This window comes from Macaca nemestrina, chromosome 7, assembly GCF_043159975.1.
Source record: "Macaca nemestrina isolate mMacNem1 chromosome 7, mMacNem.hap1, whole genome shotgun sequence".
NCBI classification, from domain to species: Eukaryota; Metazoa; Chordata; class Mammalia; order Primates; family Cercopithecidae; genus Macaca; species Macaca nemestrina.
The window spans coordinates 87,129,805-87,153,217 of NC_092131.1; the positions used below are offsets into that span (position 1 = coordinate 87,129,805).

Sequence of the window (23,413 nt, forward strand, 5' to 3'; positions counted from 1 at the left end):
TGTCAGTTTTCGTGAACTGCAGCAAGGGTACTGGCTCACTGGAAGGATGCTGCCACGACTGGCTCAGGCGTTGGGGTTGTGGGAAGGAACTAAAAGTTTGTGGAGCCCCTCAGGTCATTTGTTTCCTCTGACTTACACTATCCCACTGCTCAGTTAAAGCTTGGACATACCATTTTCCTTTCGAAAGCTAGGTTCCTCCCCATAGCTTGGGTCGTAGTTTATCGCGAGGCTGGGCTCCATTTCCCTGGTATGAGTTCTCTGTCCCCGCGGCTCGACCCAGCATCCTGGCACCGAGGATCCCTCCAGCTCTGGAGCAGTCAAAGGGTTTTGCATTCCCATCATTTCCAGGAGGGGCGCATGCCCAGTTACACTGTAGTATTACCACTTTTATCCCACGCTAGATCCCGCTCTTTCCGCTCCCCCTTCCTTTGTAAATGGGGTGGAGCTATTACACCCGCGCGCGGCAGCTCTTGTGGGGCGGTGCAGGCACCACCTCCTTCGCTTCGCCTAGCGGCTGCCGCCTAGGCAAAAAGTCTTGAGGTCCTGGAAACCGCGGCTGGGCTGAGTTAAGGGCGGAGGCAGAGCGTCACGTGACGACGTCGATTCGCGTGCGGCAGTGGCGAAGTTGACAAGAAAACCCCGCGAAAATCGACTGTTTGCCTCGCACATTTTGTTGATTTTCCCCTGTTTTTCTTTCTATCTTTCCCCCGCCCATCCGAAAGAGGATTGGGGGAAAAAAAAAAAAAAAGAAATCCCTAACGCTGTCGGGACCCGGAAGCGGAAAGGGCATCTTTGAGGTCGATACTTCCGGGTCATTGGGAGAGTGCGGGATTCCTGGGCCGAGAGCGGGTGGCGGAGCCGGGACCTCGCGTGATTCTCGGAACCCGAGGAGAAGCGGCGTCTGGGGCTATGGCTGTGACTCTGGACAAAGACGCTTATTATCGGCGAGTGAAGAGACTGTACAGCAATTGGCGGGTGAGGAAGATCCTGTAATTTTTCCTAGGGAGCCCCTTCAGCCATCCCATAATAACCCTGTTTCTCGGCGCCCTTTTTTCTCTTTCGGTCAGGAATTCCCGGGTTCAATGCCTCACCCTTTTCGTTGCTCCCGAATCGTTCACCGGAGGCGGCCACGAACGCTGCCCCTTAACAGGGAATCCCTCGCATTCACCCTGTCCTGCGGCCATCACCATCTTCCCCGCGTGCCAGCCTTGGTCATGCATAACAGCATCTCTCGCAGTCTCTTCCCGCCCTAGAAGAGGCAACATCCTTCCCCCCTGCTTAGTGGTCACGTCTCGTTGCCCCTTCCTGCCGTGTTCTCACGCACCCACGCACTCGCTCTGTCCCTTCAAAACCACAATGTTCCACCCCTGGTCCCGCCAGGGTTATAACCGTTTTCGTAAAGAAGAGATGGAAGGGCAAGAAGGATGTCAGTCGGGCTCTTAGCGTTTATCGTTTGCGGGGCATTTCCTGGAGTTAAAAAAAGAAATACTGCTCACGCGCAACCGCCTCATGTTCTAGGCCCTGCTGTGGGTTACAGAGAGAGACCTAACGCTGAAAGCCTGCAGACATTAGTAATACCAAAACAAAACAAAACGATGCCTAAAACCTTATTAGTTCCTTGGTAGCGTATCCGGGGCACGTGTTCATTAAAAGAGCTGTGGCAGTTCCCAGTTTTTTAAAGATTCGGCAGTTTTGCTGCTTTAAAATCGTCCACAGTTAAAACTTATTTTTATGATGTTAACTTACTAATTGAGCAAACATTTGGTTGCATTCTGTGATGTAGTCTGAGTTGGCTAGCTTAAGTCTTGCCCCTGAACCCTGTCATTAAGGGAAGATACAACTAATAAAGATTTTTTTTTAACCTGAAAAACGTTTTGAGAAAAATGATCAGTTCTCATTTCAGCATTGTAAATAATTATCTTTCAAACTGATCATCTACTAAAACCAAGCCATTAAAATTGGTTGTTTCCTTGCCATTCATATTAAAGGTGCCCGTGCATGTTTCATCTTTTGAGGCTAAATACATTAAATAATTGAAAATAAAATTGATTCTCTGTTGCATTTTATGAAAAGCAAAAATAACTAAATGCTAGATGAATGCTGAACATTTTATTTTTTTAAATTTTTTGATTTTCTACCAAATGATTTTTTGCACCTTTTCTCAGTGTCATATTATTATTTGAACATAACCTGTGTTAGAAAAACATTTTAAAATCTTGATACTTTTTAATGATCAGTAAGTACTAAAAATCCGAAACCCTCTCTTCTACCCATAAACCCTGAAACTATAAACCTTTGATACGAAAATTGTTTGTAGTCTCAGTGATTCAGATTCATCAAATCATTTCATTCTCTGTACCATTCATGAAAACTAATCTGTAGCTCTAAATTCCCTTTCATTACAAATTAACTGTGGCCTGGCAAACCTAATATAAAATGATCGTCGGTAAATCCATGAAAGTTATTTCCCACCCACCGTTTTTTTTGTTTCTCAAAAATCACTGAAGTTTATCTTGGTCCTTTTACTACCTTAATGACATCATCTTGGGAGAATGTTAGACATTGATAAGACACTGATGGTGTAAATAAAGTTATGCGCCAAGTCTATGTAAAAATGTACCAGTTAACAAAACCTGTGGATGAAAAACTTACTTGAATAAGACTTTTTATTAACACAAAAGACTGCTTTTGTGTTAATATGTCCAGAACCCACCTGTAGAAGTTCTTTGTGTATGCAGTCTTTTCAGCCTACAGTGCTTCCATTCTGATATACTTAATTAGAGGTAGTAGTTTCCTGGGTTAAAGCTGGTTGTTTATCCTCCTGGATATAGCAGAAAGATAGTGGGATATATAGGTGTGTTGTATAACTTTTTTCTCTTTTACACCTTTTCTTTTTTTAATGAGAAAACTGGGATTGAAATAGAATAAATTGAAGTTAATGGTAAAAATTCCAATCCTGCCTGGGCACCGTGGCTCATGCCTGTAATCCCAGCACTAGGCCAGGAGTTGAAGACCAGCCTGGGCAAGATGATGAGGCCCCCATCTCTACAAAAAAGAAGCAGCAAATAAATTAGCCAGGCATGGTGGTGTGTTCCTGTAGTCCCAGCTACTTGGGATGCTGAGGCGGAAGGATTCCTTGAGCCCAGGAGTTTGAGGCTGCAGTGAGCTGTGATCGCAGGACTGCACTCCACCCTGGATGAAACCCTGTCTTTAAAAAATAAATAAATAAATAAATGAAAGAAAGAGAGAAATCCCAAGCCTTTTGCTTTCAGCTTCCATCTGAAAAAAAAAAAAAAAAACTCAGTTGTGACTAAAATGAACTAAAAAATGATTTGGGTTCCACACCCACTTTTTAATTTTAAATACTCTTGATTATAAGCCCTTAAAAGCTGTAGTAGTTGAACCTGCTAGTTCCAGCACTCCAAATACAAGTACACAGGATTGTAGAGAACTGATAAGCTACTAACCTTTTTCTTTCCTTTTTTAAAAATAAGAGTAGGAACTAACCTTACCTATCTGCAAGTTAATTTTCAGTTAGGTACCTATTTTGAGGCTATTGCAAATAAAATATACTATTTATTAATTATAACTTTCATAACTTACGCCTAAAAACAATTGCAGTTATCACGTACTTTTAACTGAATAGAAATTTCAAAAGTATTAAGCCTTGTATCTAAGTAAACCGTGTCATTTTAGAGATGGGAAAATGGAGTTAGTCAAAAATCAACAAGAGACCTCTTACAGTGACTAGAACGTACTACTGTTTTATGACTCCTGGAGTCTAGATCCAGTCTTGCCTCTTGTTTTTTAAGTGAGAGCTGCTAAGAGCAGAAAGGATTTGCAGCACCTTCTCTGTATTATTAGAATATCCCAAGTGGTAGTGGTGGATCATGGAAATGGGCTGCATGCTTCTTTGTCCTCTTATGCTTGCTAGATCCTTATTCAGAGATTGCCAGCCTTTTCATGATTATGATTATTTTTAACCAAGTAATATGATTAGTGCTGCTCATTGGGAGAAACAAAAGAGGTTATCTACCATCCTAAGGTTCCAGCTGCTTTGAGGACTGAGGGGCACAATTTCCAGGCATATCTGATTATCATTTGAGACCTACCTGTTGGGACATTCTGCTATGAGTGGACCTTGACTTCATTCATCTGCCTTTTATCTCAAAGAATTCCATAAAATGTCAAAAAGATTTGTTTTCAGAAGGAATACTCACATTCATGTGAGCCTACTCCAACTGTCAGGATTGGGGTGGTGGAAGACTGACCCCAAAGAAACTTTATGCCTTTGAAGAAGCTAATGAATTAAAGTGTCATTGCTTCTCTTGAGTGGAGCTTTCTGGCTCTTTGCACATTTTTATGGTAGCTTAGTTTCTTGTTCTGGGTTCTCTTAAGATTCAACAGCTGTCTTCTGTGGCTCAGGAAGGATTTAAAAAAATACGTAGTAGCTTATACCTGTATAATCCCAGCTACTCCAGAGACTGAGGTGGAAGGATTACCTGAGTCCAGGAGTTTAAGACCAGCCTGGGCAACATAGTGAGAGCCCATTTCTAAAAAAAAAAAAAAAATTCAGTCTTCCATCTGTATCTGTTGGGGATTGGTTCCAGGACATACCTAGTTACCTAAATCAAAGGATGCTCAAGTCCCTGATACAAAATGGCACCATGTTTGCATAGTCTATGTATATCCTCTCATTATTTTTTATTTCTAGATTACTTTAATACCTAATACAGTGTAAGTGCTGTGTAAATAATAGTTATACTTAGTTTTTAGGGGGTAATGACATAGAAAAATGTTTGGCCATTTTAATTTTCAGTACACAGTTGAATCCACAGATAAGGAGAGCTAGCTGTATAGACATTTCCTGTTATTTCAGTCCCGCAGAGGATTACTTTCACTCACTCACCTCCTAACAGCTCCTTTATCTCTGGAGTGGGATAGAGAGAGGTTTTTTTGTTTTTGTTTTTGTTTTAAAGAGTTTCACTCTGGCTGAGGCTGGATTGCCGTGGCACAGTAACAGCTCACTGCAGCCTCAACCAACCCAGCCTCAGGTGATCTTCCACCTCAGCCTCCTGAGTAGCTAGGACCACAGGTGCATACCACAACAGTTGGCCTTTTTTTTTTTTTTTTTTTTTTTTTTTTTTTTAATTTTTTGTGGAGAGAGGGTTCCACCATGTTGTCCCAGGCTGGTCTCAAACTCATGGGCTCAAGCGATCCACCTACCTCAGCATCCCAAAGTGCTGAGAATACAGGTGTAAGTCACTGCACCTGGCCAAGAAACTTTTTTTTTTTTTTTTTTTTTTTTTTTTTTGAGACGGAGTCTTGCTCTGTGGCCCAGGCTGAAGTGCAGTGGCCGGATCTCAGCTCACTGCAAGCTCCGCCTCCTGGGTTCAGGCCATTCTCCTGCCTCAGCCTCCCGAGTAGCTGGGACCACAGGCACCCGCCACCACACCCGGCTAGTTTTTTTTGTATTTTTAGTAGAGACGGGGTTTCACCATGTTAGCCAGGATGGTCTCGATCTCTTGACCTAGTGATCCGCCCGTCTCGGCCTCCCAAAGTGCTGGGATTACAGGCGTGAGCCACCGCACCCGGCCCCAAGAAACTTTTTAATAATGCTGAGTAAAGAGGGTTAGATGGAAATAAATGCCCAGATGGATTGAGATTTTTTTAAAATGTTGCTTACTCAGCTTTTATAATCTAGTTCTCCACTTTTTTTGTTGTTGTTGTTTGTTTGTTTTTTTTTTGAGACAGTCTCACTGTGTCACCAAGGCTGGAATGCAGTGATGCATTCTCAGCTCACTGTAACCTCTGCCTCCCGGGTTCAAGTGATTCTCATGTCTCAGCCTCCTGAGTAGTTGAGATTACAGGTGTGTGCCACCATGGTCGGCTAATTGTTGTATTTTTAGTAGAGATGGAATTTCACCATATTGGTCAGGCTGGTCTCTAACTCCTGGCCTCAAGCAATCCACCCGCCTCAGCCTCCCAAAGTGTTGGGATTACAGGTGTGAGCCTCCACACCCAGCCCTAGATCTCTACTTTTGTATTTACTTTTTATCCCTATTAACAACTACAGTGCCTGGCATGTAGTAGTCACTCAGTGAACAGTAGTAACTGATTATATGGGTATTTAGCTATAACCAGACTGCAAAAATATTTTCTTTTTTTAAGGCAGTATCCCATTTGGTTCAAAGGAAGATAATTGTTCTTCTGCTGCACTGTTTCTCCAACTTTTGTCATCCAGATACCACCTTCACAATTTTTGCAGATTCTTTGCCATCTGTTTTATATTTTACTTAACTCTCACTTTAAAAATTATTTTAATCAGTAATATAGTTTTTTAAAAATCGTAGTTCTAATAAAAGCCTTAAAACAAAAAGTCACCTGTCCCAGAGGCAACCACTTCGAGTTTTTTGTTTCTTTCATATTTCTAAATAATATCTGTGTATACTACTGTTTCTTGATTTGTGGATTTTTAACCGTTATTAACTTATGGTAGATCTGAATTTAACTTCTTTGTATCATCACACTCATTCCAACTTCCCTATCAACATTTTTCTCCTGACACATTGATAGGAAAAATTTTACAGACAGGTTGAGTTTTAAGTACACCCTATATACCCACCACCCACACAGTTAACATTTTGTTATACTTGCTTTATCACACATCCGTCCTTCTTAATAACTTTTCCCCACAAGTTTTAGTAAAATCAGTAGTTACTATTACATTGTTTATGTTCATATAAGTGTTTTCATTGCTGGGTGAAGTAATAAAGTATGATTAACTTTCCTTTTTTTTTTTTTTTTTTTTTTTTTTGCAGTTTTTTGTTTTTCCTGGCATTAATGATTTCCTCAGTTTTTCTCCTTTAAAAAAAAGTCTCCCTAGCCTTAATTTTCTCCAACAGGTCTATCATAGTGTTACCAATCTTTTATTCCAAATTTCTCACACTCATTGAATTTTATTCTGTTTCTTTTTAAGCAACCTCACTCCCTACTTCCACCCCCCACGTTATCCTGCTCCATCTGTACAGGTTACTCTTTAGGCCTGTTGAACCTCAGGACTTTCCAATATTGGGTCCCCTATATCCTAAGAGCCTCTGCTTTGTTTTTTGTTTAGCATATTTTCTCTAAGAACTTCCTAAGAAAAGATGGGCCGGGTGCAGTGGTTCGTTCACGCCTGTAATATCAGCATTTTGGGAGGCCAAGGTGGGCAGATCACTTGAGGCCAGGAGCTCAAGACCAGCCTGGCCGACATGGCAAAACCCCATCTCTACTAAAAATACAGAAATTAACCGGGCGTGGTGGCACATTCCTGTAATCCCAGCTACTTAGGAGGCTGAGGCACAAGAATCTCTTGAACCCAGGAGGCAGAGGCCGCAGTGAGCTGAGATCGTACCATTGCACTCCAGCCTGGGCAACAGAGTGAGACTGTGTCTCAAAAAAAGAATAAATAAAAAGCTCACCACTAGCTCCAGTGTAACCCCATGCAAAAAAAAAAAAAAAAAAAGGATGCATAGAATATAAATGTCTTTAGTCCTTGCATGTCTTTAAAGTGTTAGTCTGTCCTCATTTTTAGTTAATAATATAATTAACCAAAGTGAACTCCGTTGGCTTTGTTAATGTAGTAGGTATAAAATTCTGTGTTGAAAATCATTTTCTGCTCAGAATTTTGAAGCCATTTGGCTTCAGAGCTTTCAGTGTTACTTTTGAGAAGGCCAATATGATTCTATTTCCAGTATACATATATAACCTCTCTGAAATTTAGAATCATCCCTTCTGTTTTGAAATTGCACAGCAATGTGCTTTGATATGTCTCTTTTGGGGAAATCCTTTTAGTCTCAAGCTCACATTCTTCAGTCCCAGGGTGCATTATTTGATCATTTTAGTCCCTGCATTTCCTTAGTGATGTCTTTTGTTTCTGAAATTCCTGTTCAGTAAGGTTTAGACCTCTTGGGTTAAATCTGTTCATTTATCTTTTTTTTTTCTTTTTTTGAGACAGAGTCTTACTCTGTCACCCAGGCTGGAGTGCAGTAACGCAATCTCAGCTTCCTGCAACCTCCACCTCCCGGGTTCAAGAAATTCTCCTTCCTCAGCCTCCCGAGTAGCTGGGATTACAGGTACCTACTACCATGCCCGGCTAATCCAGGTCTTCAAATGGCTAGTTTAGTTTGCTACTGAAATACGTATTCAAGTGCTTTTCCTTGAGCCAACCATCATAAATTCACTGCACACAGAAGTGCTTTATTTATACTTCTTATTTCTTTACATTGAATATTAAAAGACAGATGCAAGGGTTGGGATTTTGTAATGGTAATCATTTTTACTTCATCAAGGACATTCTTAAGTGAAACTGGCCTTTTTTCCTGAGTGTGTGGTAATGGAGAAGTAGTTTGGTGCTACTACCTTGATTCATACAAAGGGACTAGCAGTTTTAACTACAATTAGTATTTCACTATCAGTGGAAACTAATGATAAAACTTTTTACCAAGCTGAAGGAAAACATTTCTTACTGAAGTCAATGGGGAAAGGCATGTAATTTCTGGGTAGTGACTTCTTTGCATAATATATTTTGTCATGGTAGAGACATACAACAGAACACTCAGTTGCTGTCATATATCCTTATTGACAAGCAGAAGCCCAAAAATGTGGAAGAGTCTTATGTATGCATTTATCTTGACTTTATAGGGGAAGTCAGAATTATAACCCAGAATGACCAGTCTTTTGGCTTTATAGAGCTATTGAAGAATATCAGATGGTTGGAGAACTCACACGTCTTGATTTCAAAACTTACTACAAAGCTATAGTAATCAAAACATCATGGTACTGGCATAAGGGTAGGCATATAGAAGAGTGGAATAAACATGAAAATTCAGAAATAAATCCTCACATTTATGATCATTTTATTTTTGACAGGGATGTCAAGACAATTCAATGAGAAATGAATAGTCTTTTCAACAGATGGTGTAACAACTAGATATTCAATGTAAAAGAAGGAGGTTGGGTTAGTCCTCAGACCATACAAAAAAATTAATTGAAAACAAATCATAGACCTAACTGTGACAGCTAAAGCTATGAAATCCTTGTAGAAGAAGTATGAAGTAAATCTGAGTGACCTTGAATTAGGCAGAATCTTCTTAGATATGACACCAAAAGCACAAGAAAATAGATAGGCCAGGCACAGTGGCTTACACCTGTGATCCTAGCATTATGGGAGGCCAAGGCAGGCAGATCACTCTAAGTTAGGAGTTCAAGACTAGCCTGGCCAACATGGCAAAACCTCATCTCTACTAAAAATACAAAAATTAGCCAGGCATGGTGGCAGGTGCCTGGAGTCCCAACTACTTGGGATGCTGAAGCATGAGAATTGCTTGAACCCAGGAGGCGGAGGTTGCAGTGAGCCGAGATCGTGCAAGTGCACTCCAGCCTGGGGAATGGAGTGAGACTCTGACTCCGAAATAAAAAAGAAAATAGATAAATTGTACTACTTCAAAATTAGAAACTTTGGTGCTTCAAAGGATACCATCAAGAAAGTGAAAATAAAATGCACAGAATAGGAGAAAATGTCTGCAGATCCTGATAAGGGACTTGTGTCTAGAATATAAAAACTCTTACAGCTCAATAATAAAGCGGTAACTCAGCTACAAAATGGCAGAGGATCTGGACAGGCATTTCTCCAAGATGTATACAAATTGTCAGTGAACATATGAAATGATGCTCAACATCATTAGCCATTAGAGAAATGCAAATCAAAACTACAGTGAGGGCCGGGCATGGTGGCTAGTGCCTGTAATCCCAGCACTCCAGGAGGCCAAGTGGAGGCAGATCACTTGAGGTCAGGAGTTCGAGACCAGCCTGGCCAACATGACGAAACCCCCATCTCTACTAAAAAATACAAAAATTAGCTGGTCATGGTGGTGCATACCTGTAGTCCCAGCTACTTGAGAGGCTAAGGAAGTGTCTTGCAACTGATGAATGGATAGATAAAATGTGGTATATCTACACAATCAAATATTCAGCAGTAGAAAGGAATGAAGTATTGATGCGTGCCACAACACAGATGAACCTTGAAAACAAGTGAAAGAAGCCAGACACAAAGGCCACATGTTATTTGATTCCATGTATATGAATTGTCCGGAGTAGACAAATCCATAGAGACAGATTAGTGGTTGTCTAGGGCTGAGATGGAGGTAGGGGGAGTTGGGGAATGATTGTGCTCAAGGACACAGCATTTGTTTTTGGAGAGATTAAAATGTTCCAAAATTGTGATGGTTGCATAATTCTGCTAAAAATCATTACATTGTATACTTTTGAATTTTATGTGATTCTGTCTTAAAGCTTTTTTAAAAAATAAAGAACTGCCGTTTCTCCATCAGCCAGGAAGGACATTGGTGTTGAGGTTGACAAAAACTATAAGGATGAAAACTACCATGGCTTCCTGGCCAGGCATCTGTGATTTCATGTTGTTGAAGTGTTCATTTTACCACGGGGTTACATCTCTCTATTAAGATTGCTGTGACTGAACCAAAAAAGAAGGCATATATAGATTTCTGCATAAATTATAACTCCTTGAAAGATTCTGAGATGAAGGTGGCCTATCGTTTGAGAGTGCAAGATGATTTTAGAATATAAAAAATTACTTTGGGCCAGGCACGGTGGCTTATGCCTGTAATTCCAGCACTTTGGGAGGCCAAAGCGTGTGGATCACCTGAAGTCGGGAGTTCAGGACCAGCCTGGCCAACGTAATAAAATCCTGTCTCTACTAAAAATACAAAAAATTAGCCTGGCGTGGTGGCGGGCGCCTATAATCCTAGCTACTGGGGAGGCTGAGGCAGGAGAATTGCTTGAACCCAGGAGGCGGAGGTTGCAGTGAGCCGAGATTGCACCATTGCACTCCAGCCTGGGCAACAAGAGCGAAACTCCGTCTCAAAAATAAATAAATAATAAAATTTTAAAAAATAAAATATGTCTTTGAATTACATAGGACGTTTGTCACTGATCTGTTTTCCTGAACTATGAAGCATAGATCTGGGGACTAAGGAATAATTTCTCTTGTTATTTATCAACAATTAACAAGTACTGTAAAAACAAAAAATAGGACCGGGCGTGGTGGCTCAAGCCTGTAATCCCAGCACTTTGGGAGGCCGAGGCGGGTGGATCACGAGGTCAGGAGATCGAGACTATCCTGGCTAACATGGTGAAACCCCGTCTCTACTAAAAATACAAAAAACTAGCCGGGCGTGGTGGCGGGCGCCTGTAGTCTCAGCTACTTGGGAGGCTGAGGCGGGAGAATGGCGTGAACCCGGGAGGCGGAGCTTGCAGTGAGCCGAGATCACGCCACTGCACTCCAGCCTGGGAGACACAGCGAGACTCCGTCTCAAAAAAAAAAAAAAAAAATAGGATGGCTGTAAGACTGCCAACCAGGCATGTACCTTAAACTTGACATTTCTGTCAGGAAAAGATTATACATATCCTAGGTAAATATTGAAGTCTGTATTCCTGTTTTGCTAATGTGAAAATTAAGTGACGATTACCCACTCTTTTCAGAAAGGAGAAGATGAGTATGCCAACGTTGATGCCATTGTTGTATCAGTGGGTGTTGATGAAGAAATTGTTTATGCCAAATCAACTGCCTTACAGGTGAGAGATTTACAGCAATTTTTAGCCCTTAGAGTTGTTGGATTATCTGCTTCACTGTTCAGTATGGTAGCCACATTAAAAATTAAATTCCTGGCTGGGTGCGGTGGATCATGCCTGTGATTCCAGCACTTTGGGAGGCCGAGGTAGGTGGATTGCTTGAGCCCAGGAGTTCAAGACCAGCCTGGGCAACATGGCAAAACCTTGTCTTTACAAGAAATACAAAAAAATTAACCAGGTGTGGGGCTGTGTACCTGTAGTCCCAGCTACTCAGGAGGCTGAGATAGGGGGATGGCAAGAGCCCAGGAGGTAGAGGTTGCAGTAAGCCAAGATCGTGCCATTGCACTCCAGCCTGGGCAGCTCAGTGAGACCCTGTCTCTTATTTTAAAAAATTTCAATTTCTCAAGTCTCATCAGCTGTTTCTGGTACTCGGTAGTGGCTACCATATTGGACAGAGCAAATAAATGGTATTTTCACCATCACATAAAGTTCAGTTGGATTTAGCAGTGGTTTAGGACATAAGGAAAAAGAAGTGTTAGTATCAATTAATATGGATTTAGCTGCTATAACACAAAAACCTAAGTAACAGCGAGTTAAACAAAATATTCTTTTCCTTATGTATAGTCTTCAGGGACCCAGGCTTTTTCCAGTTCTCTATTCTGCCACCCAAAGAACATAGCCCTCTGGCACATGGTACAGAATGGCTTCTAGAACTCCAGGTGTTTCATCTACATTCCAAGCAAAAAGATAGAGACAGGGAAGAAAATGGGAGGCCACCTTTTCTTTTTAAGAAGACTTTGCTGAAGCTGCACACAGTACTTCCGTTTTTGACATATTGGCCAAAATTTGATCTTAATGACCATACTTACCTGAAAGGAAGGATGGGAAATAGAGTTTTCATGCTGGGCAGTATCCCCAGTTAAAAATGTCAGTTCTTTGAGAAGGAGAAATGAATAATTGGTAGGCAACTGATAATTGAGGAGGTAGTAACACATGGTTCTGTATCACTCTGTCCCTTGTTTTAACCATTTCTGTTTTACTAAATATTGATATAGTTCCTGTAAACACAAATTGTTCAACTGATTTGATGGTTTTAATTATAGATAGTTCAAGCATATAAACGTAGAGAAAATAATACATTTGAACCCCATTGTCCTGTTCTGATAAATTGTCAACTCTTGGCCAGTCTTGCTTAATTTGTGTCCACTCCAGACTCCCCAGCCTGATTACCTTGGAGTTAATCTCAGACATGTTATTTTTTTATATAAGTATTTCTGTATATCTGTATGAGTGCATTAATTTTTCTATCTGTAAATGCCATTGTCACTGTTGTCTTTTTCCATAGACGTGGCTCTTTGGTTATGAACTAACTGATACTATCATGGTCTTTTGTGATGACAAGATCATCTTTATGGCCAGCAAGAAAAAAGTGGAGTTCTTGAAACAGATTGCCAACACTAAGGGCAATGAGAATGCTAATGGAGCCCCTGCCATCACACTGCTAATACGAGAAAAGGTCAGGATTAATAATGTGTTATAAATGTGGAAGAATCTTCAAAAGGGATGAACGGAAATGCCTTATAGGAGTTTGAAAGAATGTACAGGGGAAATTATAGGTGGCTGTTGTTGTAATTACAAAGTTCTGTCACGTCTTCATTGTTAGGAAGAAAAGAATTCAGTAATCCTATCAGTACTGCAGCAAAACAAATGGGCTGTGAAATTCTGGTGAACACTGACTTTATGTCTCCAGTCTTGAGGACACTTGTTTTCATCTGCGTGCCTTAATTAGAGCAAATAACCTTAAATATCCTTAAGGAAACTTAGATATAAATCATTTCCAGTTTTTATCAAACGTGATTTTTTTTTTGTCATACTGCCCACCTAACATAGGATGTTTTCTCAGAATATTGTTCACTTATGTGTTTGAGTTTCTTAACTTCCTGAAGAAAAAGAATAGTTGTATCAGGCGTGGTGGTACACACCTGTAGTACCAGCTACTCAGGAGTCTGAGATAGGAGGATTGCTTGAGTGAGCGCAGGTGTTTGAGACCAGCCTGGGCAATGTGAGACCCCTTCTCTTAAAAAAAGGAATAGTCTGGTCAACTTATGGCAGCACTTTCACCTGAGTATATAAAAATATTTAAAGAAATGTTTTGCTCACTTTTGGTATATTGCAATCTTCCTTAAAGATGGGAAGGCATCAGCCAGGTGCGGTGGCTCACGCCTGCAATCCCAGCACTTTGGGAGGCTGAGGTGGGCGGATTACAAGGTCAGGAGATCGAGACCATCCTGACTAATGTGGTGAAACCCCGTCTCTACTAAAAATACAAAAAAAAGTAGCCGGGCGTGGTGGCAGGCACCTGTAGTCCCAGCTGCTCCGGAGGCTGAGGTAGGAGAATGGTGTGAACCCAGGAGGCGGAGCTTGCAGCGAGCACAGATTGCACCACTACACTCCAGCCTGGGCAACAGAGCAAGACTCCGTCTCCCAAAAAGAAAAAAAAAAAAAAGATGGGAAGGCATCTTACAAGTGGGCCAGGCATGGTGGCTAATGGCTGTAATCCCAATACTTTGAGAGGCCAAGGTGAGCAGATCACTCGAGCTCAGGAGTTCCAGATGAGCCTGGGCAACATGACAAAAACCCCATCTCTACAACAAATACAAAAATTATTCAGGAAGGCTGGGTGCAGTGGATCACTTGAGGTCAGGAGTTCAAGACAGCCTGGGCAAGATAACAAAACCCCATCTCTACTAAAAATATAAAAAGTTAGCCAGGCATGTTGTAAATCCCAGCTACTTGGGAGGCTGAGGCATGAGAATCACTTGAATCCAGGAGGCTGAGGTTGCAGTGAGTGTAGACTGCGCCACTGCACTCCAGCCTGGCAACAGAGCGAGAGTCTGTCTCAAAAAAAAAAATTTATCCAGGCATGGTAGCATGAACCTATAGTCCCAGCTACTTGGGAGGCTGAGGCAGGAGGATTGCTTGAACCTGGGAGTTCGAGGTTGCAGTGAGCTGTGATCACACCACTGTGCTCTGCCCTGGGTAGTAGAGCAAGACCTTGTCTCTTTAAAAATAAAAAGTAGTTGGGGATGGGAGGAGAATTTATTTTTTCCATAGTTTAGAATATTCCTCTACCTGTTATTGGTAAAACATACGTGTCTAATTAACAGACCCCTTTTCTTCCCTGTGACACTAACAGAATGAAAGTAATAAGAGTAGCTTTGACAAAATGATTGAAGCCATTAAAGAAAGCAAGAATGGAAAGAAGATTGGAGTGTTCAGCAAAGACAAATTCCCTGGAGAGTTCATGAAGAGCTGGAATGACTGCCTCAACAAAGAAGGCTTTGACAAAGTAAGATACTACTGGAAAGTAGCAAATCAAGAGTTGAGAAGACAGAAATGTGATGGGCTTCCATAACAAATAGTGCAGGACGTTTGTTTTGGGAAACCTGTATGTTTGTTCACATTTTATCCCCTTTGAGCAGTGTGCCAGTTTTACTTTTCAGCCAGTAGATGGGACTTTCAGGAGATAGTCCAGCCACTTTAGAGTTGGAAACAAAATTTCTTTCCCTGCCTTTCTTCCATCTGCCTTTACAAAAACATCTAGAGAGGGCAGTTTACATTTTAAGTAGTACATTAGTTTAACACCTCTTGTACTACACACAGTGACCTGGCAAAGAGCTATTTCAAATGTTTAATTCAGTTCAAGAAGAGAATATTTGAATATTCTACAAACCAGTGATAAATCATTTGCTAAGTAACAGAAATATCACTGATAATATTCAAATTGGAGAGATGCATTATCTTGTAATTCTATATTTGCATATTAGAAACTCTTGTCACTTTGACTGCAGATAGATATCAGTGCAGTTGTGGCATATACCATCGCTGTAAAGGAGGATGGGGAGCTCAACCTAATGAAGAAAGCAGCCAGCATCACTTCTGAAGTCTTCAACAAATTCTTCAAGGAAAGAGTCATGGAAATAGTTGATGCAGATGAGGTAAATGGAGATGAGAGGGTCTTTTTAGTGTTTTAATGAAGCAGTAATAAGTCTATCATGCAAATCTGTTGATGTGTTCTTCCACTTCCTTTGAAATTAAGACTGACACTTAAGTTGGTGGTAATTACGTCATCTCTTTTTCAAAATAATGGTAAGCCTGCATTATGTTTTCTTGAGGTAACCCATTATTTTACTTGAGAATCCTAGGAATAGCTGTAGGTCCTACATACTGTTCTCCAAAATGTGTTTTGCCTGCATACCAATATATTGCCTGGTGCATAAACCATTTCGTAAGACCTTTTTTATATCATCCTTATACAAGGATATATTTTGTCTTCAAATCATAGTGTCCACACACCCCGCTTTGCTACCCTCTAGTAAGTGTTACTTTATTTCTGGATGCTCTTACAGAAAGTTCGACACAGCAAACTGGCTGAGTCTGTGGAAAAGGCCATTGAAGAGAAAAAATACCTTGCTGGGGCAGACCCTTCTACTGTGGAAATGTGTTACCCTCCTATCATTCAGAGTGGTGGCAACTATAATCTCAAGTTCAGTGTGGTGAGGTAAGTATATGAAGACTTCATAATATAGCGCTTTGACTTTAGCCTATTTTTTCTTTTTTTAAAATCTGTACAAATTTGTGGGGTACATTGAAATTTGGCTACAAGTGCATAATGTATAGTGTCACCAAGTCATTTTCTTGGGTGTCCATCACGCAGGTGCAGTACATTTTTGTTAAGTAGAGTCACCCTACTCTGCTGTCAAACATTGAATTTATTCCTTCTAACCTTATGTTTGTACCTTGTAATCCATTTCTTTTCATCCTCGCCTGCCCCCCCACACACTTACCCTTTCCAGTCTCTGTTATCTATATTTAAGACTAACTACAACTCACAATTCATAGAGGACTGATGGATAAGTGACTCCTCACAACCCCACAATTAGACTATAATGGATACAATTCAGTATATCTTTTGCATTTTTATAATCCAGTACTCACTTTCTCACTGAATTTTTATCCTAAAAGTTTTGGTCACTGACGTTTACTCTAGAGCCTTTATTAAACTGGTTTGTTTATTTAAAACACAAAAAAAGTTTAGGTCCTTATTCAACCACAGCTTTAGGATATGGCAGGGAAAAGTAATGATTATTGATACCGTGTCCCATTGATACCAAAGACTTCGCTAGTTTTGGTAATGAAATGTTTTCTTTCTTTCTTGGTCTCTAGTGACAAGAATCATATGCATTTTGGGGCCATCACTTGTGCCATGGGTATTCGCTTCAAGTCTTACTGCTCCAACCTTGTTCGCACTTTGATGGTTGATCCTTCTCAGGAAGTTCAAGAAAATTACAACTTTTTACTCCAGCTTCAAGAGGAGCTGCTGAAGGAATTAAGACATGGTGAGGTGCCTTAGAAAAGGAGGTTTAGAAGTTACGTCACAAAAATGTCATTGGCCAGGAGCTGTGGCTCACACCTGTAATCGCAACATTGGGAGGCCGAGGCAGGAGGATTGCTTGAATCCAGGAGTCCGAGACCATCCTGGGCAACACAATGAGGCCCCCATCTCTATAAGAAATTAAAAATGAAAAAATTAGTTGGGCATAGTGGTGCACACCTGTTGTCCCAGCTACTCAGGAGACTGAGGTTGGGGAGGATCACTTGAGCCTAAGTGGTCAAGGCTGCGGTGAGTTGTGACTATACCTCGGCAGTGAGCCATGTTTGCGCCACTGCACTTCAGCCTGGGCAATAGAGTTGAGACCTTGTCTCAAAAAAGAAATGTCATTAGTGTTATGTTTATGTCTCTGAGGCTGTCATATTAAAAACAGAATAAGATTTAGAAATGTTGAATCATCCTAGCATGTAGGTCTTGAATCCGCATTTTTTTCAGGTATGAGTGATCATTGTGGTTTACATTGATGTTTATAGAAACCTCTCTGACTTGTTAGGCCCTCTATGTCCAGATCTTCACAAAATACCTTGGCCTTATTACTATTCCTTAGTTATAGAAAGTTCTGAGAACTAGTATCTCTACCAACAGGATATATAATGTTAATCCTACATCAAAACAATACGAAGGATACTGAGCTTCCAGACACCATTCTTCCACATTATCTCTAAGTCGGTCTTAAGAAGTCCTGTTGGGGCCGGGCGCCGTGGCTCAAGCCTGTAATCCCAGCACTTTGGGAGGCCGAAACAGGCGGATCACGAGGTCAGGAGATCGAGACCATCCTGGCTAACACGGTGAAACCCCGTCTCTACTAAAAAAATACAAAAAACTAGCCAGGCGAGGTGGCGGGTGCCTGTAGTCCCAGCTACTCGGGAGGCTGAGGCAGGAGAATGGCGTAAACCCGGGAGGCGGAGCTTGCAGTGAGCTGAGATCCGGCCACTGCACTCCAGCCTGGGTGACAGAGCGAGACTCCGTCTTAAAAAAAAAAAAAAGTCCTGTTGGAAATCATAGCCGTAGATAGTTTAGTGAAGATAAAGATCCCTCTGAGGCCACTATATCTGGACTACTTTTTAGCTTGACATACCCATTCATAGTCTAGATCCTGAAAAATTAAAGCCACAGCTCTCATAACAGTAATTCACCCATTTAGTGATAAATGGAACAGGCCCACCACAAGGATCTGTTTTTGAAAATGTATAATAACGTTAATGTGATACCGTTTATCAACTCTTAAAGTATTAAGACCAACTGGTGTTCCAGTGTCCTCCTGGATTAGCGATTCTCAAATAGTATGATTAAGAATGGGGCTGGGGCCGGGTGCGGTGGCTCAAGCCTATAATCCCAGCACTTTGGGAAGCCAAGGCAGGTGGATCACGAGGTCAGGACCATCCTGGCTAACATGGTGAAACCCCATCTCTACTAAAAATACAAAAAAATAGCCAGACGTGGTGGTGGGCGCCTGTAGTCCCAGCTACCGGGGAGGCTGAGGCAGGAGAATGGCGTGAACCCGGGGGGCGGAGCTTGCAGTGAAGCAAGATCGCGCCACTGCACTCCACTCTAGCCTGGGCGACAGAGCGAGACTCTGTCTCAAAAAAAAAAAAAAAAAAGGGGGCCAAGTGGAGTGATTCACACTATAATTCCTGCACTTTGGGAGGCCAAGGTGGGAGGATTGCTTGAGCCCAGTTTGAGACCAGCCTGGGCAACATGGCAGACCATGTCTCTACAAAAAAATATTTAGCTGGGCATAGTGGCATGTGCCTGTAGTCCCAGTTACTTGGGAGACTGAGGTGGGAGGATCATTGAGTCTGGGAGGTCAGGGCTTCAGTGAGCCGTAATCATGCCACTGCACTCCAGCCTGGGTGACAGAGTGAGACCTTGTCTCAAATTAAAAAAAAAAAAAAAAAGAGTGAGTGGACTGTTCAGTTCACACTTTGAGAAACACTGCTTTAGGGGACGTAAATTTTGATTTCAAAATGTTACTGAGTGTTTTTTCTAAAAGATACTTTAATATCTCCTTTCTGTCTTATTATTAGGTGTGAAGATATGTGACGTATATAACGCTGTCATGGATGTGGTTAAAAAGCAGAAGCCAGAGCTGCTGAACAAAATTACCAAAAACCTAGGGTATGCCATGATGTATATTGTCATTCTTGAGTCAGTTTTCAATTAGACTGTCAATGGTCAGTCTGATTTCTTTAGGCTAATTGATTGATTCAGCCAACATTTATGGACTACCAAACTATACTATGTGCCAGGCACATGATGTTATCGGAGCAAGTGAGACAGATTTAAGTTCTCCCAAGTATATAAGAGAGATTTTTCTAGACCAGTGTGGTGGTCCAGCCCACAGGTGTTCCAGGATCTAATTACAGATGTTAGGAAATATTAATACATACTGTATTTCCTCTCTCCATGCACATTTGCAACTTACGTACTCTGAGATACCCTAATATTTTATTTAGAGACAGGGTCTCACTCTGTCCAGGCTGGAGTGTAGTGACGCAGTCATGCCTCACTGCATCTAGATCTTCTGGGCTCCAGCAATCCTCCCATCTCAGCACCCTCAATAACTGGGACCAAGGCACGTGCCACCACACCCAGCTCGTTTTTATATTTTTTGTAGAAACAAGGTCTCGCTCTGTTGCCCAGGCTGGTGTTGAACTCCTGGGCTCAAGCAGTCCTCCCACCTTGATGTCCCGAAGTGCTGGGATTAGAGATGTGAGCCACTGTGCCTGGCTGTTTTTTTTTTATTATTATTGTTTTTGGGTTGGGGGGGAGTTTGTTTATTCAATCCTGTGGGGAAAAGAAAGAGAGATCAGCCTGTTACTGTGTCTATATAGAAAGAAGTAGACATAAGAGACTCCATTTTGTTCTGTATTTGAGATGCTGTTAATCTGTGACCCTACCCCCAACCTTGTCCTTGCAAGAGACATGTGCTGTGGTGACTCAAGGTTTAAAGGATTTTGGGCTGTGCAGGGTGTGCTTTGTTAAACAAGTGCCTGAAGGCAGCTTGCTGGTTAAAAGTCATCACCATTCTCTTAATCTCAAGTATGCAGGGACACGCACACTGCCAAAGGTCGCAGGGACCTCTGCCTAGGAAAGCTAGGTATTGTCCAAGGTTTCTCCCCATGTGATAGTCTGAAATATGGCCTCGTAAGGACCTCTGCCTAGGAAAGTTAGGTATTGTCCAAGGTTTCTCCCCATGTGATAGTCTGAAATATGGCCTCGTGGGATGGGAAAGACCTGATCATCCCCCAGCCTGACACCCGTGAAGGGTCTTTGCTGAGGAGGACCAGTACAAGAGGAAAGAAGGCCTCTTGGCGGTTGTTGGCAGTTGAGATAGAGAAGCATCTGTCTCCTGCCTGTCCCTGGACAATGGAACATCTCCATATAAAACCCGATTGTGTGTTCTGTTTACTGAGAAAGGAGAAAACCGCCTTAGGGCGAAAGGCGGGACTTGCTAGCGCAATGCTGCTCTTTATGCACTAAAAAGATTTATGGAGATGTTTGTATATGCATATCAAGACACAGCACTTTTCCTTAAACTTATTCATGTCACAGAGAACTTTATTCATATGTCTTACTGCTGACTTTCTCCCTATAATGATCCTATTATCCTGCCACTTCCTTTTCTTTAAGATGGTAAAGATAATTATCAATAAATACTAAGGGAACTCAGAGACCGGTGGGTCCTCTGTATGCTGAGCGCCGGTCCCCTGGGCCCACTTTTTCTTTCTCTATACTTTGTCTCTGTGTCTCATTTCTTTTCTCAATTCTCTCGGTCCACCTAACGAGAAACGCCCACAGGTGTGGAGGGGCAGGACACCCCTTCAAATCCAGTATATTTCTCAAATGTATTTTATCACTGAACACCTAGAAATACCTGATAATGTGTTATAGAACAAAGGACATATTTGGAAACAAAGCTTTATGTAGGCACTCTCTTTAGATGAAAACTAGTCTGTGGTATATAGTTTCTAGACTTCTCTCGTGGAGAAGAGGAAATATATACCTATATACCAAGTCTTATGAATCTGGTTACCAATGTTCCACTAAAAATTGCCCCTTTTAATCTGGTTATTACTGTCTTAGTAAGGTAGCCCTTAATTTCTATGTTGTTTACAGGAATACTACTGACTTGATTTTATGGTAGAAGGTTAAAGTTTAAATGTGGGCAAATAAGCTAAAATTTAAAAGGCTTGATATAATCAATTAGGAAATTATTTTTCACCATGGGATTATACAGCATATTTAGAGGCCAAAGACTGTCTTTGAATCCTCTTTTCTAACTGAGTGGTCAGCAGGGGTAAATCATTTCAAACATGTTTGCCTGTCTTACTGTGAAAATTGAAATGAACATATTATACTTGATCCATGTTAGAGATCTGTAGCCTTTTGCTGATTTTTATCTGTTTCTTTTCAGATTTGGGATGGGAATTGAATTCCGTGAAGGCTCCCTAGTAATCAATAGTAAAAATCAATACAAACTGAAGAAAGGTAAGTTTCACATACAATAAGAAAATACTTTTGTGAGTTATTTCCTTTAGCTTTATCTTCTTTTAGGCATATGTCTTACACCTCTCCATATTGTCACAGCCACAGACCGATCCTTGTTTTGCTGTTTTAGGAATGGTTTTCAGCATCAATTTAGGATTCTCAGACCTGACTAACAAGGAGGGGAAAAAGCCAGAAGAGAAAACCTATGCCCTGTTTATTGGTGACACAGTGCTTGTGGATGAGGTGTGTATTGTCTCTAAACTTTGGAGTCTTCATGAGCTAACTTTTGAGGCACGTTTGTGGACCCTGTGGTTTTTTTCTTGCTTTGTTAAATGCTAGCTAAGGGGAAGAATCCATGTGACAGCCTAACCTAATGCAGCTAGGAATAGAGACTGTAGCCCAGGTACAGGCAATGATTTAAACCATTAAATCATATTGTCATATTGTGGCTTGAACCTTGATAATATCAGGAACTAATACTAATAATGAAACTGATTCTTTTTTTCTTTTTAAAAACAGCTTTATTGAGCTACAATTCACATACTATACAATTCACTGACTTAATATGTACAATTTAGTGATTTTTTGCATATTCACATTTGTGTAACCATCACTACAATCTAATTTGAAAATAGTTTCATCACCTTAGGAAAAAACCCTGAACCTATTAGCAGTCACTCCGTATCCCCCCTTCCCTTCCCCCACTGGTTCTTCAGGCCTAGGCAGTGACTAAACTACGTTCTCTCTAAGGATTTGCTAAATATCTGGGCAGTTGATATAAATTCAGCCATACCCTGTGTGGTCTTTTGTGACTAACTTCTTTCCCTCAGCAGGAACTGATTTTTAATAATAATGAGCACAGGTAGTTCAGTGTTTTTATCATAAGCTAAGCAGTTTACATTAATTCATTGAAATAGTACCTTGTGAAGTAGATACTCTTATTACCTCCATTTACTAGATAAATTGAAGGCACAGACAAGTTTAAGTAACTTGCCAAATGTCACTGAGCTAGAAAGCAACTGAGCCAGCCTTCAAATCAAACCTGTATTAACAATTACCCAATGTTGCCTCCCAAATGATAGCTCCTGGCCAGGTGCAGTGGCTCACGCATTAATCCCAGCACTTCCAGAGGCCGAGGCAGGTGGATCACCTGAGGTCAGGAGTTTGAGACCAGCCTGACCAACATGGTGAATCCCCAGCTCTACTAGAAATACAAAAATTAGCCAGGCGTGGTGGTGCGCATCTGTAATTCCAGCTACTCAGGAGGCTGAGGCAGGAGAATTGCTTGAACCCGGGAGGTGGAGGTTGCAGTGAGCTGAGATCGCACTACTGCACTCCAGCCTGGTTGACAAGAGTGAAACTCTGCTCAAAAAAAAAGAAAAAACAAATTGTAGCTCCTGACAAGAGGTTAGAGGTTAGAAGGATAAAAACTGTATTTATTCCATTGTCAAACATTTTAGTGTCCAAAAGATTCAAAGCATTGCCCAGCCATTTACTAGGTTAGAAAATGAAATTGCCTCTTTTAAATAATGTGTCTTCATTCTCCTTTTAATTCTAGGATGGCCCAGCTACTGTTCTCACTTCTGTGAAGAAGAAAGTGAAGAATGTGGGGATTTTCCTAAAGGTAGGAAAAAGATAGATAAGTAGTATCGGAAGTTTAGGATATAAAGAAGTTAAATAATATTGGCTAAAATAATTAAAATTTCATTTTTTGATTATGACTTTTTCCATAGAATGAAGATGAGGAAGAAGAGGAGGAGGAGAAAGATGAGGCAGAGGACCTTTTGGGAAGAGGTTCTCGGGCAGCATTACTTACAGAAAGAACAAGAGTAAGTT

The 23,413-nt window shown here is 41.2% G+C and overlaps 1 protein-coding gene across 1 annotated transcript in view; it reads left to right on the forward strand.

Annotated features, from left to right (window-relative positions):
- Positions 1–799: 799 nt before the first annotated feature.
- LOC105496623 (SPT16 homolog, facilitates chromatin remodeling subunit) overlaps positions 800–23,413 on the forward strand; it is a 35,359-nt gene continuing 12,745 nt past the window's right edge. Inside the window, exons 1-12 of the mRNA XM_071100492.1 lie at positions 800–975; positions 11,545–11,637; positions 12,980–13,150; positions 14,831–14,983; positions 15,486–15,632; positions 16,044–16,195; positions 16,861–17,033; positions 19,114–19,204; positions 21,504–21,577; positions 21,708–21,820; positions 23,136–23,201; positions 23,311–23,406. Coding sequence (XP_070956593.1) covers positions 910–975; positions 11,545–11,637; positions 12,980–13,150; positions 14,831–14,983; positions 15,486–15,632; positions 16,044–16,195; positions 16,861–17,033; positions 19,114–19,204; positions 21,504–21,577; positions 21,708–21,820; positions 23,136–23,201; positions 23,311–23,406 — 1,395 coding nt within the window. The 5' untranslated portion in view covers positions 800–909. The remainder of the gene's footprint in view (positions 976–11,544; positions 11,638–12,979; positions 13,151–14,830; positions 14,984–15,485; positions 15,633–16,043; positions 16,196–16,860; positions 17,034–19,113; positions 19,205–21,503; positions 21,578–21,707; positions 21,821–23,135; positions 23,202–23,310; positions 23,407–23,413) is intronic.